The 19,046-nt window shown below is 50.0% G+C and overlaps 1 protein-coding gene across 3 annotated transcripts in view; it reads left to right on the top strand.

Moving 5' to 3' along the window:
- COG1 (component of oligomeric golgi complex 1) overlaps positions 1-19,046 on the top strand; it is a 30,078-nt gene that overhangs the window by 9,796 nt on the left and 1,236 nt on the right. The window contains exons 1-13 of one of the 3 annotated variants that reach the window (XM_031011202.3): positions 4,676-5,140; positions 8,274-8,518; positions 8,667-8,848; positions 8,993-9,163; positions 11,632-11,788; positions 12,326-12,536; positions 12,869-13,660; positions 14,750-14,896; positions 15,382-15,543; positions 17,298-17,425; positions 17,910-18,018; positions 18,474-18,583; positions 18,952-19,027. In XM_031011202.3, the coding sequence (XP_030867062.3) occupies positions 4,826-5,140; positions 8,274-8,518; positions 8,667-8,848; positions 8,993-9,163; positions 11,632-11,788; positions 12,326-12,536; positions 12,869-13,660; positions 14,750-14,896; positions 15,382-15,543; positions 17,298-17,425; positions 17,910-18,018; positions 18,474-18,583; positions 18,952-19,027 (2,805 nt within the window). In that variant the 5' untranslated portion in view covers positions 4,676-4,825. Of the gene's footprint in view, positions 1-4,675; positions 5,141-8,253; positions 8,519-8,666; positions 8,849-8,992; positions 9,164-11,631; positions 11,789-12,325; positions 12,537-12,868; positions 13,661-14,749; positions 14,897-15,381; positions 15,544-17,297; positions 17,426-17,909; positions 18,019-18,473; positions 18,584-18,951; positions 19,028-19,046 lie in introns of those variants that run through there. The other 2 variants (XM_031011203.3, XM_063706127.1) reach the window with 2 other exon arrangements.

Genomic DNA, 19,046 nt, shown 5'->3' with positions numbered 1-19,046 from the left:
ACCCATGCTCCCAGATGCTAGATCACAGATTGCATAAGGAAAGAACATGTGGTGTCTACAAAATCTGCAATGTTGAAACTCTCCACTTTGGGCGTTATCCTGGCTTGCTTTCTATATTTCTATTAAAAAGTAAAGAGAGCTGGGTAAGTGGCTCACACCTGTAATCCTAGCACTTTGGGAGGCTGAGGCAGGAAGATGGCTTGAGGCAGGAAGATGGCTTGAGGCCAGGAGTTCAAGACCAGCCTGGGCAACATAGTGAGACCCCCATCTCTACAAAAAATTTAGAAATTAGCTGGATGTAGTAGTGCATTCCTGTGGTCCCAGCTACTCCAGAGGCTGAGGTGGGAGGACCGCTTGGGCCCAGGAGGTCAAGGCTGCAGTGAGCTGTGATCATGCTACTGTACTCCAGTCTCAAATAAATAACAGGAGAAATCTGTCTGCTCAATGTTCTGAATAAGACTATACTGATCGGGACTGGGCGCTGTGGCTCATGCCTGTAATCCCAACACTTTGGGAGGCTCAGGCGGGCAGACCACCTGAGGTCAGGAGTTTGAGACCAGCATGGCCAAAATGGTGAAACCCTGTCTCTACTAAAAATACAAAAAATTAACCGGGTGTGGTAGTGCGCGCCTGTAGTCCCAGCTACTTGGGAGACTGAGGCACGAGAACTGCTTGAGCCTGCGATGGGACGGCTGCAGCGAGCTGAGATCGTGCCACTGCTCTCCAGCCTGGGTAACAGAGTGAGACTCCGCCTCAAAAAAAAAAAAAAAAAAAAAGAGTGTGCCGATGGGTCTGAAGAAGCTACGATGTCAGAATACATCCACCGTGCTGAAAGACTGCCCTCCAGCATGCAGATGCTCGGCTACCAGGCATGGCCACCCCATGTGTCATCTGCCCCCAAATCACTGGATAGCCACTCCAACTTGGGTGCCCAAACTGACTGTAGAGACCCACCCTTAGGCAGAGATCAGGAAGCAGTGTGGGTACCAACCGAATGGTGCTCAGAATTGTTTGAGCCATCTGTCTCTTGGTATTCTGAAATTTTCTTTGAAGCTAATAATGTGACAATGTAGAAAGATCAAGGACTTCTAGAGCCAGGGGATCTGAAGACAGGCACCTGTGTGAACTCACGCAGGTTGCTTGACGCTAAAGGTTATCACACAACACACATGAACTCATCCCTATACCAGAACTAAACTATGGCAATAAGGCGAAAAGGTGCCTCTTTCACTCAGGTACCTCCTAATACCTTGAGAAAAAAAGGCTCCAGGTTCTCATCTCTGTCTTGCTGTCCCCGGCACAGTGCCTGGTCTGGCTGTGGCAGCTGAGGTCTTTGCCCCTGATCCGTGGTTTTGATGGTCCCAGCTGATATGCAGAAGGCAGAGGAAGGGGGTGGTGCTGTCCTGGGAGGCAGAGGACAAGGAAAGGAGCCATGGAGAGGAAAGAGTTAAAGACACATTTCCTCCAGGGCCAGGAGCTTTTCCAGTGACCAGGCAGTCAGGTGACAGCTTCTGTCAGTGCTCAGTTCTGCAGGCAGAGGAACAACAGTGGCATCTTCAGGCCAGTCAGATGAACTTGGCCAGGGAAATACAGAGGAAAGGCAGGGAACACCCTGATTTCAAACCACACTCTGGACTAGGTGAGGTGGCTCACACCTGTAACCCCAGCACTTTGGGAGGCTGAGGTGGGAGGATCCCTCTAGCCCAAGAGTTCGAGACCAGCCTGGGCAACAGAGTGAGGCCCTGTCTTTACACAAAAATTAAAAAATTAGCCGGGCATGGTGGTGCACACCTGTAATCCCAGCTACTAGGGAGGCAGAGGTGGGAGGATCGCTTGAGCCCAAGAGGTGGAGGCTTCAGTGAGCCGTGATTGCACCCCTGCACTCCAGCCTGGGCAACAGAGAGACCCTGTCTCAGAACACACACACACACACACACACACTGCAGTGTTGACAGCTGGCCAGTTTGTCTTTTCTCTACCTGAGCTTACAGGTATTGTGCTCAAGCGCAAGGGCCATCCCATACAAAGCCCTGGGCCCCCCACTATCCCTGATATGTTGACATTTCTCCCCTTGCTGTAAGAAAGGCTTCAACCAAACTCTCATGGAGCTGGAACTTTAGTGCAGTGTATATCAGTAAGGGCTAGGGCAAACCAGGGAAACCGATTTTGATTTTCAAAGAAACAAAATTGATCAGTAAGACATTGGACAGTTCATAGAATCCCTGGGAAAGATGAGGAGGCAGGCTCAGGGGACAGGCAGGAAGGAAGGAAGGGAAACAGAACATTTAGAACCTAGACGAGCACACCACAGGGTGATTCTGCTGAGGACGTCATTGTGGGTGCCCACGGCTGCCACCAGCACCACCGCCAGCATTAGCAGCTGGGAGCTGGAGCTAAGTTTACTGCCCTTGCTGTCCTTAGGGAGTGGATGTTGCCGGTGATACCTGTGCCACCACCAAAATGCAATCGCCCCTGTCACCTGCGATTTTTTTTTTTTTTTTTTTTTGAGACAGGATCTTGTTCTGTTGCCTAGGCTGGAATGCAGTGGCCCAATCATGGCTCACTGACGCAGTCTCGACCTCCAGAGGCTCAAGTGATCCTCTTGCCTCACTCGCCTCTTGTCAAGTGGCCGGGACTACAGGCCTACAGGCCCACACCACTACTCCCGGCTAATTTTCTTTTTCTTTCTTTTTTTTTTTTTTTGAGACAGAGCCTCACTCTGTCGCTCAGGCTGGAGTGCAGTGGCTCGATCTCAGCTCACTGCAACCTCCGTCTCCCAGGTTCAAGTGATTCTCCTGCCTCAGCCTCCTGTCTGCTGCCTCAGCCTCCTGAATAGCTGGGATTACAGGTGTGCGCCACCACGCCCAGCTAATTTTTGTATTTTTAGTAGAGACAGGGTTTCACCCTGTTGGCAAGGCTGGTCTCGAACTCCTGATCTCATGTGATCCGCCTGCCTCGGCCTCCCAAAGTGCTGGGATTACAGGCATGAGCCACCCGGCGCGCGCCCCTTTTTTTGTATTTTTTGTTGAGACGGGGTTTGGCCGTGTTGCCCAGGCTGGTCTTGAACTCCTGGGCTCAAGGGATCCACACGCCTTGGGCTCCCAAAGTGCTGGGATTACAGCCTGCTTCTTAACGTCACTAACTCTTCACCCAAGTCCTAGGCACTTGTGCCTGCTGTGCCAGTCCCAGGCCGCAGGCTGGCACCGTAGCTATAAAGGGTGCCAGAAAAAAAGATCTTGCTAGATAGCGATGAATTCCCCAATCACAGAAAGGAGATACTGCGGATGCTTATCAGCCGAATACCAGTAAGTGTCCCTTGCAGAATGGGATTAGAGACTGCAAACTGCAGGCCCGCCAACAGAGGGTGCTCTGTGGGAAATTATGTGAAAATGTAGAAAAGAGCGCGAGCCAGGAATTCAAAAATCGACGTCCAAATGCTCACTGGGTCACCTATCAGCTATGTAATTTGGGCAGGTAAATAAGCTTTTCTGTTTTTTTTTTTCCCCTCATAAATGGACTAGGAATATTACTCCTACCTACCTGGCATGGCGGATGTGCGAGAAAATGAGATAATCTCGTGGACAGGCTCTGAAAACTGCACTTTTACTGAGTAAAAAACCCTTTGCCTCTCCGGGCCCCCGTTTCCCCATCTGTAAAGTGAGTCTGTAAAGTGAGAATGATACTCCCTACGCCGCAAGGCTCTTGCGGGTTAAACTCGAATATTATAAATGCACCATTTATTTGCAAATTGAAATTCTGTGCGTTCGGAGGTGGCGGGTGGGAGAGGGAATGAGCAGGGATGCAGGGTAGGCCCTGAGTTGCTGGGGGCTCAGCCTGGCCGCTGCACACCTTGCATCATTTTGTCGACATTGGTGTGGGTGAAATCTTCCAAAAGAAATTTAAAAAGAAAAAAAAAAGAAGGGTCTGGGACTTAGCAGAACCAAGCCACAATCTCCAGATTCTACTATTCCTGGGCCACGTGAGGAGCGACCACCCGTCTGGCGCTGCGTTCCCCGGGGCGTCCCAGCCTCTCCCGCCCAGCCCGCCGCCCTCCTCCCCCGCGGCCACCGAGGTCAGGCTCTCGCAGGGAAAACGTCTTCAGGGGCTAAACATCGGTTTTAAACGAAATGGAAAACCCCCAACACGAATCAACAGCAGAGGAAAAGCAGACGCCAAACAAGCGCTCAGAACCCCTTCAGGGGCGGCGAGGTAGCTCTTCCCGGGGAACAGCGAGGGACGCGGATGTCCCTCTTCCTAAAACTGCACGCGGGGTGCTATCCGAGACCCACCAGCGGCGAGCGCGCCCGAGTCTGCTCGCGGGCGCCAGGCGCGCGGAGAGCGGCGGCTGCGCCTGCGCCAACGCCGTCAGTCCGCGGGGCCTGATCCCGACACCTAACTCCACAGAGAAGCTCTGCTCCTAAGGGAAAGGGAAGACTTCAGCCACAGTTTCGCAGCCAACCTGGCGACCTCACCTCTCTGGCGACCTCACTTCCCAGCCGGCTCCGTTTAAGAAAACCCCGCGCAAGACCGCGCCCGCCCCCGCGCGCCCGCCCCCGCGCGCCCGCCCCCGCGCGCCCGCCCCCGCGCGCCCGCCCCCGCGCGCCCGCCCCCGCGCGCCCGCCCCCGCGCGCCCGCCCCCGCGCGCCCGCCCCCGCGCGCCCGCCCCCGCGCGCCCGCCCCCGCGCGCCCGCCCCCGCGCGCCCGCCCCCTTGGGTAACAAATATGGCCCCCGGCGGGGCGGAAGCGCTTCCGCCCCCAACGAAGATGGCGGAGGGGGAGGGACTAAAAGGGCGTAGGTGGATCGCCGGGGGCTGACGAGTGCACCATGGCCACCGCGGCAACCTCACCCGCGCTGAAGCGGCTGGATCTGCGCGACCCTGCGGCTCTTTTCGAGACGCATGGAGCGGAGGAGATCCGCGGGCTGGAGCGCCAGGTTCGGGCCGAGATCGAGCACAAAAAGGAGGAGCTGCGGCAGATGGTAGGCGAACGGTACCGCGACCTGATCGAGGCGGCCGACACCATCGGCCAGATGCGCCGCTGCGCCGTGGGGCTAGTGGACGCCGTGAAGGCCACCGACCAGTACTGCGCCCGCCTCCGCCAGGCCGGCTTGGCCGCGCCCCGGCCACCGCGGGCCCAGCAGGTCAGTCCCCGTGCCCCCACCCTGCGGCCCCGCAGGCCGGAGCCCCTGGCCTTGCAGGTCAACCCCGCCCCCCGCCTGTCAGTCCCAGACCCCGCGAGTCCTCACCTTCCTTAGCCAGGAGCCTATCCGCCCCTCACCCTTTGGGCCCCCCTCAGGGGACAGTGCCAGCCTTCCTTGCACAGATGCGGCTGCTGATCCGTTCTGGAAATGCCATTCAACAGTTTCTTCAGGCGCTTTCCCCCGACTTCCGGGCCTTGATTCCTACACCTCACTGGGCTCCTTTCAATTTTAGCGGAAAACGCCAGGAGTTTCTGTCTTGACAGTTCAACGCTCACCTATATAACATGTCCTGACATTGTTTTTCCTCAGGTTTCTCCCCTATGTTGACACCTGCACTCCAAGTCATTTCTTCCTCATCCCAACCTTCCCCTTATCCCTCCCCAAGAATAACTTCCACAACCCCAAATAGCTGTTCTACCCTTTGGGAGTTGTTGAGGGTAGTACCAGCTGTCAAGCCCTTAACTTTATGTATGTATGTGACAGGGTCTCTCAAAGTGCTGGGATTACAGTCATGAGCCACCACAGCCGGCCAAGCCCTTACCTTTTAATAGCTGAACATTTTCATTTTCAGAACTAAGGCTTTTTTCATTCAGGTTATCCTTATCCCGTGTTCTTCCCCCCAAACGCTATTGATTACACACACTGAGGAAGGATGGGAGGTAAACAAACACATCCTTATATTGGAGCTGCAGCTTGCGTTCCTAAAGAATTTTTATTGGCCGGGTGCGGTGGCTCACGCCTGTAATCCCAGCACTTGGGGAGGCCGAGGCGGGTGGATCACGAGGTCAGGGGATCCAGACCATCCGGGCTAACATGGTGAAACCCCGTCTCTACTAAAAACACACAAAATTAGCCAGGCGTGGTGGCGGGCGCCTGTAGTCCCAGCTACTTGGGAGGCTGAGGCAGGAGAATGGCATGAACCTGGGAGGCGGAGCTTGCAGCAGTGAGCCGAGATCGCACCACTGCACTCCAGCCTGGGCCACAGAGCGAGACTCTGTCTCAAAAAAAAAAAAAAAAAAGAATTTTTATTTATTTATTTTTTGAGACAGGATCTCGCTCTGTCACCCAAGCTGGAGTGCAGTGGCGCGATCTCGGCTCACTGCAACCTCCGCCTCCTGGGTTCAAGCGATTCTCCTGCCTCAGCCACCCGCGTAGCTGGGATTACAGGCACCTGCCACCATCCCCAACTAATTTTTGTACTTTCAGTAGAGACGGGGTTTCACCATGTTGGCCCAGCTGGTCTCCAACACCTGACCTCATGTGATACCGCCTGCCTTGGCCTCCCAAAGTGATGGGATTACAGGCGCGAGAGCCACCGCACCCGGCCCCTTAAAGAATATAGACCTAGCAATGAACGAAGTGAAAGGGCATGGAGGGTGAAAAAGGTAAACAGGGAGTTGTTTTTAACAGCCTGGGAGAACTTACTGGGACATAGAAGAAGAAATTGAAAAGTACAGTCTAACTCCAATTTGGAACTTTTTCATGCTATTTGAGCTTTACAGAAATCCTGGTCAGTAGACTGGACTGACACAATAAAACTATAGGAAGTTGCAAATAACTTTGCATATTTTTGAAATGAGTGACCTCATCCCTCCCAAAGCTAACATTTAGTACACGTGTCCCCTTAGGTGGCCAGCCTTTGCTGTAACTGAGTCATGCTTCAGGGTTTATTAAAACGCTAACTTGAATTATGCCTGATTTTAGAAATGTATTGATTTTCATAGTTGTTATATCTGGTTTATTCTCGGTTAACCCCACAAAAATTTGAGTGTCTTCTTTGTTCACATTACAAAGAAACAGAAGTCCCCCAATTCCTGCTCTGAAGGAGCTTACAATCTGGTCGAGGAAATAAATCCATGGAAACTTGACAAGAAAAAAATGTAAAAAATTTTAGAATAACAGGTCAGGCACTGTGGCTCATGCCAGCCTTTGGGAGGCCAAGGCAGGTGGATTGCTTGATCACAGGAGTTTGAAACCAACCTGGGCAACATGGTGAAACACCATCTCTACAAAAAATACCAAAAAATGAGCGGGCATGGTGGCACATGCCTGTGGTCCCAGCTACTTGGAAGGCTGAAGTGGGAAGATCTCTTGAGCCCAAGAGGTCAAGGCTGCAGTGAGCCATGATCGCACCACTGCACCCCAGCCTGGGCAACAAAGTGAGATGCTGTCTCAAAAAAAAAAAAAAAAAAAAAAAAAGGCTGGGCACGGTGGCTCAGGCCTGTAATCCCAGCACTTTGGGAGGCTGAGGCGGTGGATCACTTGAGGTCAGGAGTTTGAGACCAGCCTGGCCAACATGGTAAAACCCTGTCTCTACCAGAAATACAAAAATTAGCCAGGCGTGGCGACACGCACCTGCAATCCCAGCTACTCAGGAGACTGAGGCAGGAGAATCACTGGAACCCGGGATGTTTGATTCCCAAAATAATTGTGTATATTTACCCTAGGAGTTCTGAAGGAAGTCAGTTTAGGCTTGGGTTGTTCTTAGTAAGGAGGAACCTTAACAGCATGATGAGATTTGGAATTTAGGTTTCTTAGTCCATTTGTGCTGCCATAACAAAATACCTGAGATTGGGCAATTTATAATACAAGTGTATTTTTCACAGTTGTGGGTCTGGGAAGTCCAAGATTAAGGCACTGGCCTTTGAGGTCTGGTGAGGGCCTTCTTGCTGTATCCTCACGTGGGGAAAGGTAGAAGAACCTAAAAGTTGCCTCCAGCCCTTTTATGAGGCACTAATCCATTTGCTGTGGTTTGGATTTGTGTCTTGCCCACATCTCATGTTGAATTATAATCCCCAATGTTGGAGGTGGGGCCTGGTGGGAGACGAAAATTTGCCTCTTCGTGGGGCTGAGCAAAAATGCACGCGTGTGTAGGAAAAACCATGGGATCTTACAACACTCCTGACTCTGGCAACTCTTCTCACTGGGCTTTGATGACTTGCTGAGTTGCACTGAACCCAGCTTAATAGAAGTTTTGTATCCTTAAATACCCCCAGATTTCTTCCCAAGCCTACAGAACACTGAGATTGCTTTTGTTCGTTCTTCTGGTTTAGTTCTGTGCCTTCCCCTGCAGCCACAGCAGCCATCCCAGGAGAAGTTCTACAGCATGGCTGCCCAGATCAAGCTACTCTTAGAAATTCCGGAGAAGATCTGGAGCTCGATGGAAGCCTCTCAGTGTCTCCACGCCACACAGCTCTACCTGCTCTGCTGCCACCTCCACAGCCTGCTCCAGCTGGATTCTTCTAGTTCCCGATACAGTCCCGTCCTCTCCCGGTTTCCTATACTCATCCGGCAGGTGGCAGCCGCCAGCCACTTCCGGTAAGTGGATCCAGCGCAAAGAGCTGCTCTGGTGGTGGCCAGGCTTCACATTACGGGTTTATGGCGTTTGTCTTCTTTCCTGATGTACCAAAGCTCTTTACCCAAGATGTGAAAAATACCCTGGCGACCTTTGTCATCATTTTTCTAGGTCAACTATTCTGCATGAAAGCAAGATGTTGCTCAAATGCCAAGCTGTGTCTGACCAAGCTGTGGCCGAGGCCCTGTGCTCTATAATGCTCTTAGAAGAGAGTTCTCCTCGCCAAGCCCTCACAGACTTCCTGCTGGCCAGAAAGGCAACTATTCAGAAACTTCTCAACCAGCCACACCATGGTGGGTGTGGCTTCTGGCCAACATTTGGTCCTTAAATATGGGATGGAGAAGGGTGAGCTGCGGGAGACTGAAGCCTCCAGAGCGTCCTCTGTCTTTCACTTTGGGAAAGGTAATTGTTTCAAAGAGGATGGTTTCTTCTTTTAGGTGCTGGTATCAAGGCTCAGATTTGCTCATTAGTGGAGTTGCTGGCCACCACTCTGAAGCAAGCTCATGCCCTTTTCTACACTTTGCCAGAAGGACTGCTGCCAGATCCAGCCCTGCCATGTGGCTTGCTCTTCTCTACTCTGGAGACCATCACAGGCCAGCATCCTGCCGGTGAGCTCTTAGCCAAGCTTTTTAAATTCTGGTTCACTCAACTGATAATTTGCTCAGCGTCTACCGTGTGCCAGCCACCATGCTAGGCTCTGGGGATGGAGCAGTGAACTGGACAAATAGAGGCCCTTCCTTCATCAAGGCCACAGTTGAGTGGTAGAAGCAGGTATCAGACTCACAAATATGCGAATATCCATTTAGTGTCTATATTGGTCACTGCTAGAAAGGCTTAGTACAAGTTGCCTTGGGAACATTGAATGGAAGTAACTCACCAAGGTCAGAGAAGGCTTCCCTGGAGAAGCCTTTAACCTGAAAGCTGAAGGTTGAGTGGGAGTCACTTAGATGAAGAAGGCAAGCAACAGGCTTTCAGGCAAAGGGAAGAGGATGTGCAAAGATCCTGAGGCAAGAAGAAACTGTAAGACAGCCAGTGAGGCATTGGGCGAGGGGGAGAGCTGCTTGAGCAGAGACGAGGTGGGGCCAGAGGCCAGATAATGCCCAGCCTTGTGAGCGAGGCTAGGGAATTTAGACTTTATCCAGAGAACAATGGAAGCCTCCTGGGACCTTCCAGGCTTGGTGTGGACCCTCTGTTATATATGCCCGTGCATCCTGTACTTTTATTTGGTAGCATTTATCGCAACTGAAATGAAATAAATGAATTTGGCTTTTAGGTGGCAATAGATCCCCTTGGGGCTAGAATGGATGCCAAGAGCTCACTTAGGAGGCTGTTGCCACGATCCAGGTGTCAGCCGCTGGGGGCTTGGGTTATGAAGGAACAATAGAGACGAAGCTAATTGCAATGCTCGGACGTCTGTTTAGGAGGAGAGGATTTGGTGACAGATTGGCTGTAAGGATGTGAGAAGGGAGGTGACCAAGTTAAGTAGAAATGGAGCTGGTTTGAAGTGGCTGATGATGGGTTCACTTTGAAATGGCCCAGTGCTATGGCTCACATCTGTAATCCCAGCACTTTGGAAGCTGAGGCAGTCCAGGAGTTTGAGATCAGCCTGGGCAGCATAGTGAGACCCCATCTCTACAAAAGATAAACATTTGCTGTGTGTGGTGGCATGCCCCTGTGGTCCCTGCTATTTGGGAGGCTGAGGCAGAAGGATCGTTTGAGCCAGGGAGGTTGAGGCTGAAGTGAGCAGTGACTGTGCCACTGCATTCCTTCCTGGGTGACAGAGTGAGAACCTGTCTTAAAAAAAACGAAAGAGAGAAAACGTTGCATTGGCGATGCCTGAGGTCTTGGAATGGGACTGTGAAGCGGGCAGGTGCCTGGGGGCCCAGAACAGATCGCTGGGAGGTCTAGTTGGAGACACACTGTTGTACATCTGCATGTGGCTGTTATTTCAAGCTGTGGGAATGGATGACATCATCAGTAAGGAGATGACAGAGGACTCTGCGTTATGGAACTCCAGAAATCCAAGGTCAAATGGAAGTGTCAGCAAAATTGACAAAGGAGATACAGCCAAAGGTAGAAAGGAAACAGAAGAGTGCGGTGGTGGCCACGTGGCTGTTTCCAGAGAGAGGTGCTTAATGTCGCCTCATCTTGGCTCACTTTATCTTTCAACTCCACCTCCTTATGCTTCGCTTTCCCTCAAGGTGCTTACATTTAGTACCTCATCCCACTCAGGAAGGGTGGGTACTGGCTGACTTGTCATGGCTTTAGAAAGCAGTACAAGGGGCCTTGGGAGGGCCCTGGGTTTCAAACTCCGGAGGGTGCCTTATGCTCAGAACACAGTGAACGGGGCCTCCCAGAGTTGCACAGTGCAGGCCTGTCCCCTTCTTGACAGGTCACCTCTGAAGAGCTATGAACGACTCAGTTAATCAGGATAAGCAGTCATCGATTCTTTCCTTCCATCTTCGAGGGAGGTAGGAGGATTGAGAGGAAAGGGAAGCCATTACCTTTTACTTTTTTGACAACTTAAGTTCTACTTTGAAAACCCCCAGGACTGCACAGCACTCATTTCTTCTTTCTACTCTTTTGATACCCGTTTTTGTTTCCTCCTGATCTTTGCCATTCTTCTCAACCAACAGAATGACCAGAGTTGTGGGGCGGCTGCCACACTCCCTGATGGGACCTCACACGTGTCCTGTACTTTCTCTTTCCTTGTATTTCAGAAGTCCAGTTTGATCTTCCAAAGGAAAACTTGATAAGTTTTGGAAATTCCTTCTAAGTCCATCTTTTATTTATTTATTTTTTTGGAGACAGGGTCTCACCTTGTTGCCCGGGCTTGAGTGTAGTGGCATGATCATGGGTCACTGCAGCCTCGACCTCCTGGGCTCAAATGATCCTCCTATCTCAGCCTCCCAAGCAGCTGCAACTACAGGTGTGCACCATGACACCTGGCTAATTGTTTCTTTTTTGTAGAGGTGAGGTTTCACTGTGTTGCCCAAGCTGGCCTGGCCTAACTCCCTGTTTTAATATGCACTTCAAAGGATGGCCTAGATGGCTTCTCACTTGGCCTTCTCTTTAGGAAAGGGCACTGGTGTCCTGCAGGAAGAGATGAAACTCTGCAGCTGGTTTAAACACCTGCCAGCATCCATCGTCGAGTTCCAGCCAACACTCCGAACCCTTGCACATCCCATCAGTCAGGAATACCTGAAAGACACGCTGCAGAAATGGATCCACATGTAAGTAGCCAGAAAGAGCTTCCCTGCAGCTGGCAGGAGCCACCCATGCAGCCTTGTACGGGGCATTACAAGGGTCAGCGAGGCATGTGCAGAAGCCTGTCCTGGATGGCGTGCTGCCCATCAGCCGCTCACTCTGTGACCCATTGCCACCTTTGAGGTCATTCAGCACCCGCTGTGGGAGAACCAAGAAGGAATTTGTCTTTCAAAAGGTTATGTGGGAGTTTTAAATTCTCTTTATGTGAGAGTTCTGCAACTCCTGTTTTTACTTAATGCATTGTTTTTTTAAGCTATTCCACAAGGTCCAGACTTGCGTATATCCTCAGGGAAGCAAGGGTAGGCCTGGTGCGGGCAACAGAGTGCATGCCCCAAGCCAGCCAAAACGCTGTGTTGCTACAGATCTATCAACACTGAGACACATAGATATTTATCTACTGGAACTCAGATAAGAGATTGTCAAATGGGATTCTGATGTTTTTCTTAATAAAGATGTGAACACCATGCCTCTGATGGAGCGCAAAGAACATGATTCTGTTGCAGGTGTAATGAAGACATTAAAAATGGGATCACCAACCTGCTCATGTACGTGAAGAGCATGAAGGGTCTCGCGGGAATCCGGGACGCCATGTGGGAGTTACTTACCCATGAGTCCACCAATCACAGCTGGGATGTGCTATGTCGGCGGCTTCTGGAGAAGCCGCTCTTGTTCTGGGAAGATATGATGCAGCAACTGTTCCTTGACCGATTACAGGTGAGCTGGACAGTCACATGGTCTACCTGTTTTATGGCCAATCCTAGTGGTATTTTGACTGTCTTGGGAGACTTCTGTCACTTCCCAAGTATATTCTTTTCCTGCTTAGTAACAGATCCAGAGTCTAGAGCTGAAAATACACCAGGCCTCTGTCACTTGATCGGGAATGGGCCCATGTTCATCAATAATGGCTTTATTCTCTGCCAACACCATGCCATCTTTCTGAAGATGGTGAACCTTCTGAATGCTAGGATAAATTACCATTTGGTACTTTTGTTTTGAAACGTCCTTAAAGGAACCGTGATTAGAACTCTTCTCTCATTCTCTTTTAGACTCTGACAAAAGAAGGCTTTGACTCCATCTCCAGTAGCTCCAAGGAGCTCCTGGTTTCAGCTTTGCAGGAACTTGAAAGCAGCACCAGCAACTCCCCTTCAAATAAGCACATCCACTTTGAGTACAACATGTCGCTCTTCCTCTGGTCTGAGAGTCCTAATGACCTGCCTTCCGATGCGGCCTGGGTCAACGTGGCAAACCGGGGTCAGTTTGCCAGTAGCGGCCTCTCCATGAAAGCACAAGCCATCAGCCCTTGTGTACAGAACTTCTGTTCTGCCCTGGATTCTAAGCTGAAGGTTAAACTAGATGACCTCCTGGCTTACCTCCCCTCTGATGACTCATCACTGCCCAAGGATGTTTCTCCCACACAGGCCAAGAGTTCTGCCTTTGACAGATACGCAGATGCGGGGACCGTGCAGGAGATGCTGCGGACTCAGTCCGTGGCATGCATCAAGCACATCGTGGACTGCATCCGGGCAGAGCTACAGAGCATTGAAGAAGGTGTGCAAGGGCAACAGGATGCCCTCAACAGTGCCAAGCTGCACTCAGTTCTTTTCATGGCCAGACTCTGCCAGTCCCTGGGAGAGCTGTGCCCCCATCTGAAGCAGTGCATCCTGGGAAAATCAGAGAGCTCTGAGAAACCAGCAAGGGAGTTTAGGGCTCTGAGAAAACAGGGAAAGGTGAAAACTCAGGAAATCATTCCTACACAGGCCAAGTGGCAAGAGGTTAAAGAAGTACTCCTCCAGCAGAGCGTGATGGGCTACCAGGTCTGGAGCAGTGCAGTTGTGAAAGTGAGTGATGTAACTTCTTACCCGTCTTGTCTCACTTCTGTCATATTCCAGTCTTGCCAACCTCAATCAGTTCCTTCAGTAGTAAAGGCAAAACAATTCTGATTTCATACGGTTAACTTTATCTCTGCCAGAAAGTTCAGTAAAAACTTTTTTGGCCGGGTGCGGTGGCTCATGCCTGTAATCCCAGCATTTTGGGAGGCTGAGATGGGCGGATCGCGAGGTCAGGAGATCGAGACCATCTGGCTAACACGGTGAAACCCCGTCTCTACTAAAAAAATACAAAAAATTAGCCAGGCATGGTGGTGGGCGCCTGTAGTCCCAGCTACTCGGAAGGCTGAGGCAGGAGAATGGTGTGAACCCGGGAGGCAGAGCTTGCAGTGAGCCGAGATCGTGCCACTGCACTCTAGCCTGGGCAACAGGGCGAGACTCCGTCTCAAAAAAAACTTTTTCATTCATTTTTAGCTTAGATTCAGTAGACAAGCTGTATTGTTTCCTTGCATCAGATGAGAATGAAAGACTTTCTGCCTGGATTTCCTCTCTTTAACCTAAATATCATATTCCCAGTAGCCTCCACTTGTACCTTAAGAGGTGGTATTTGGGCCAGGCATGGCGGCTCATGCTTGTAATCCTAGCACTTTGGGAGGCTGAGATGGGTGGATTGTGTGAACCCAGGAATTCAAGACCAGCCTGGGCAACATGATGAAACCCCCTATCTACAAAAAGTACAGAAATTATTCGGATGTGATGGTGCACACCTGTAGCCCCAGTTACTTGGGAAGCTGAGGCAGGAGCATTACCTGAGCCTAGGAGGTCGAGGCTGCAGTGAGCTGTGATTGTGCCACTGCAATCAGCCTGGGAGAAGAGCAAGACCCTGTCTCAAAAAAAAGAAGTGGTATTTGACATTTATAGGGTAGTTAGCAACAAAATTCCCATGGCTGATATCATTGATAATTAGCCAAGAGGACTGATACCATCACTGTACCTACAACTTCAGCAGCTTGAGCTGTTCTCAGGATTACACAGATTGTTTTAAAGAAACTCTACAGAGGATCTGAGTGGCTTGTATGGATATCTGCCTTTTATTACCAGGTTTTGATTCATGGATTCACCCAGTCATTACTTCTAGATGATGCTGGCTCAGTTCTGGCCACAGCCACCAGCTGGGATGAGCTAGAAATTCAGGAGGAGGCAGAGTCTGGCAGCAGTGTCACATCCAAGATCCGACTCCCTACACAGGTGAGCAGGGACCATGCGCTGAAAAAGGGAATAAACTGCTCTGTGGAAAAGAAGAAAGATTTTAGAAAATCATTCAACATACAACTTCTGAGGAATAGCTGAAAGTAACATCTGTAACTTTCTACTGTGGGGGCATAGTAGATGTAGGGCTAAGTAAATGGCAGACCGTTCAAGAAGTCAGTTAACCATTCTTTCCTTTTGTAGCACAGGCTCTGTGCTAATTAGGGAACCACTTACTTGGCGTGAAATCAGCAGCATAAAACACAGGCACCTCTTCGAGATCAGCCTCAGACCGTGGAGGCAGTAACAGCAAATTGCACTTAACCAGGGGCCTTGTGTCTGCTGAACAGTCTGCCTGTAAGAAGCGTTGCTGAGAGGGGTCAAAGTCCTGGCACATAGGCCTTGTAAGATTAAGTGGATTCACTTTCACTGTGTGTCATTTAATTGGTGCAAGTTGGCAATGTGACATTTCTTTGTTCTTTTAGCCGTCCTGGTATGTACAGTCCTTCCTGTTTAGTTTATGCCAGGAAATTAATCGGGTTGGAGGCCATGCCTTGCCAAAGGTGACATTACAGGAGATGCTGAAAAGCTGTATGGTTCAAGTAGTAGCTGCCTATGAGAAACTCTCCGAAGAAAAACAGATTAAGGTAGGTGTCTGAATGTTTGCCCATTAGAAACACAAATTAAACAAAAGAAAACCTTAGCATTGTCTTGGGTTTGAGCAGTTCACATCAAAGACTCAAACCGTTAAGGATCACCCAGCCCAGGCATCGGGTCCTGTAAAAATGCTCTATCTTAGGAGTAGCACCCAGCGCTGTGAGTTTACTTACACTCATTCTAAAGGGTCAGCAGATCTTCGCTAAGAAGGCAGCTCAGCACAGATGGAAACACCAAGACCCAGAACATTGGGAGGCTGAGGTGGGAGGATGGCTTCAGCTTGGGAGTTCACAGCTGCAGTGAGCAGCTATCATCTCACCACTGCACTCCAGCCTGGGCGACAAAGCAAGACCCTGTCTCTTAAAAAGACAAAACAAAAAAATCAAAAAACAATAAAAAGGATCAGAGCTTCAAAATAAAAGACCTGGCTTCCAACCTCAGTGCTGCCACTTGTTCACTGGGGGCTCCGGGCAAATCATTAACCTCTGTTTCCTTAGGGCCAGATGTGATCCCGTAGATAAATCGCTCAGTGGTTTCCTCACTTGTAAAAGGCAGACAGCCCCCGGCCCCAGCCACAGCACACCTACCTCAGGGGTGACTGTGGGGAGTTAGAGAACAGTTGCCTGCCACAAAGTGTGACACACAGAGGTGCTTACTTACGGGGAGTTCTTGTCTCCCAACCCTTCACACTGCTTTCACTGTCTAGGAAGCGTTCTGCCCTTGGTGTATAATCCCATTTCATTAGTAACTTTTTTTTTTTTTTTTTTTGAGACAGAGTCTCACTCTGTCACCCAGGCTGGAGTACAGTGGCACCATCTCGGCTCACTGCAACCTCAACCTCCCAGGCTCAGGAGATTCTCCCACCTCAGCCTCCCGAATAGTTGGGACCACAAGGCATGCGCCAGCACACCTAATTTTTGTTATTTTTTGTAGAGACAGGTTTTGCGATTTTGCCCAGGCTGGTCTCAAACTCCTGGGTTCAAGCAAATCGCTTGTTTCGGCCTCCCAAAGTGCTGGGACTACGGGCAGGAGCCATCACGCCTGGCCAGTAACATTTTTTAAGAAGGAACATGGTCAGGTGCGATGGCTGACACCTGTAATCCCAGTACTTTGGGAGGCCAAGGCGGGTGGATCACTTGAGGCCAGGAGTTCGAGACCAGCCTGACCAACATGGTGAAACCCCATCTCTACTAAAAATACAAAAATTAGCCGGGTGTGGTGGCGTACATCTGTAGTCCCAGCTACTCAGGAGGGTGAGGCAGGAGAATTGCTTGAACCTGGGAGGTGGAGGTTGCAGTGAGCCCAGACTGTGTCACTGCACTCCAGCCTGGGCAACAAGGCGAGACTCTATCTCAAAAAAAAACAAACAAACAAACAAAAAAAAACCCCAAGAAGGCACAAATCCTGATTTTGGAAAGAATTCAGTAAGTCTTCTCTAATGAGCTTCCTCAAAACACTTCTTCAGGCAAGGAGCCTTTTTTTTCCCCTTTAGAACAACCATTTACAGCATCTGAGGCCTTTTTTAAGGGCCAGGTCTCTTCCCTGCTGTTAGGTTTTTAATTTTAAGATCAAGTTTCTAACAAAATTTGTTTTGTTGTTGTGAGATTAAACTGGCCATATGAGTATTAAAACCATCTGCTTCTGAAATAGCAAGCTGAAACTCAACCAAAACATGAAGCTGTTTTTTACGCTCACATACCAAGTCCTCTCTCTTCATGGGTGGGGACCGGGAATTCATTTGCAGAAAGAAGGTGCATTTCCAGTCACCCAGAACCGGGCGCTGCAGCTGCTTTATGATCTGCGTTACCTCAACATTGTTCTGACAGCCAAGGGTGACGAGGTGAAGAGTGGCCGGAGCAAGCCAGACTCCAGGTGTCGTATCCTCTAGGGAGCTATGTCAAGGCGGTCTCTTCCAAAAGCAAATAGTCCCTTTGCTGGGAAGCCACCAGAGTCAGCCTGTTATACTGCACATTCATTGTGTTTGTTTTGAACAGTAAGTGCTCATATTACCAGCAAGTTAAATAATGGCCGCCTGCTGGATAAATGGAATGGTCAAGTGAAATAGGTGGACTCACATTCCTCTCTCTTCTGAGTCAGCCTAGCAGCTGCTGAGTATCATTTGAGCCCTCAGTGCCCTCCTTATAGACAGAACAGGGGGAAAGGGTGGACTTCACTTAGACATCATGTCAGGTTGGAACTCTTGAGGGTGACTTAAGCACTATCATCAGTGACAAACGTACTAAGCCAGCAACTAAGTAGAATAAAACGCAACTCCAAGATTTCTACAGCAGGATATCATAAGATTGTTTTTGATCCTAAAAAATGTGGACAGTAATGATCCTAATCCTTTTCTCAGAATTGAGAAAGTGACTGACCACCTGGAAGCCCTCATTGATCCATTTGACCTGGACGTTTTCACGCCACACCTCAACAGCAACCTTCATCGCCTGGTGCAGCGAACTTCTGTGAGTCAAATCAAAAACATGCTCAGTGCGAACGAAGCGACACAGGCTCAAATTACAAAATTAACCTGCTCAAGCACGTAATACTCCAGGATGCAGCATAGGGAGGGGAATAAGACATAAATAGCCGAGTGTAGTTATAAGGGCTGAAAGAGGATTAGATAAAATCTCACACACTGAGGCAACCAAGATTTGGCCCCTTAAGTTGTAAATAAGGATTATTACAGTTTTATCCAGGCCTCAGAAAGAGGAATAAAAACTCCCTGCCTCTCAGATTCTGACCTGTGGGCAGTGATAAAAAGTAATCGTGAAGCATTAACGTACTCAGAACATTCCCCAAAATGGTTAGAAATACGATAGCGATGGGTGACTAACCTTTTTTTTTTTTTTTTTTGCCTTTCTTTTACCTGCACAATGAAACCTCTGCATTTTATTGAGCTCCACCTCTTGTCTGCCAGGTTCTGTTTGGATTGGTGACTGGTACAGAGAATCAGCTCGCCCCCCGGAGCAGTACGTTCAACTCCCAAGAACCCCATAACATCCTACCACTGGCATCCAGTCAGATCAGGTAAAGGCTGCCAAGAGGCTTCTGCCGGGCACTTTGGGAGGCCAAGGCGGGCAGATCACGAGGTCAGGAGATCGAGACCATCCTGGCTAACACGGTGAAACCCTGTCTCTACTAAAAAAAAATACAAAAAATTAGCCGGCCTGGTGGCAGGTACCTATAGTCCCAGCTATTCAGGAGGCTGAGGCAGGAGAATGGCGTGAACCTGGGAGGCGGAGCTTGCAGTGAGCCGAGATTGCGCCACTGCACTCCAGCCTGGGCGACAGAACGAGACTCTGTCTCAAAAAAAAAAAAAAAAAAAAAAAAGAGGCTTCTGCTGGGCCCCAGAGCTGCCTGTTTGTGCTACTAAATTCTTTCCTCTTGTTTTGGAGGTTTGGACTTCTCCCACTGAGCATGACAAGCACTCGAAAGGCTAAATCAACCAGAAACATCGAAACAAAAGCTCAGGTTGGTGCCAAGAGCAAGA

The sequence above is a fragment of the Gorilla gorilla genome, chromosome 4, assembly GCF_029281585.2.
Source record: "Gorilla gorilla gorilla isolate KB3781 chromosome 4, NHGRI_mGorGor1-v2.1_pri, whole genome shotgun sequence".
NCBI classification, from domain to species: domain Eukaryota; kingdom Metazoa; phylum Chordata; class Mammalia; order Primates; family Hominidae; genus Gorilla; species Gorilla gorilla.
This window is presented reverse-complemented; position numbering and strand designations above follow the sequence as displayed.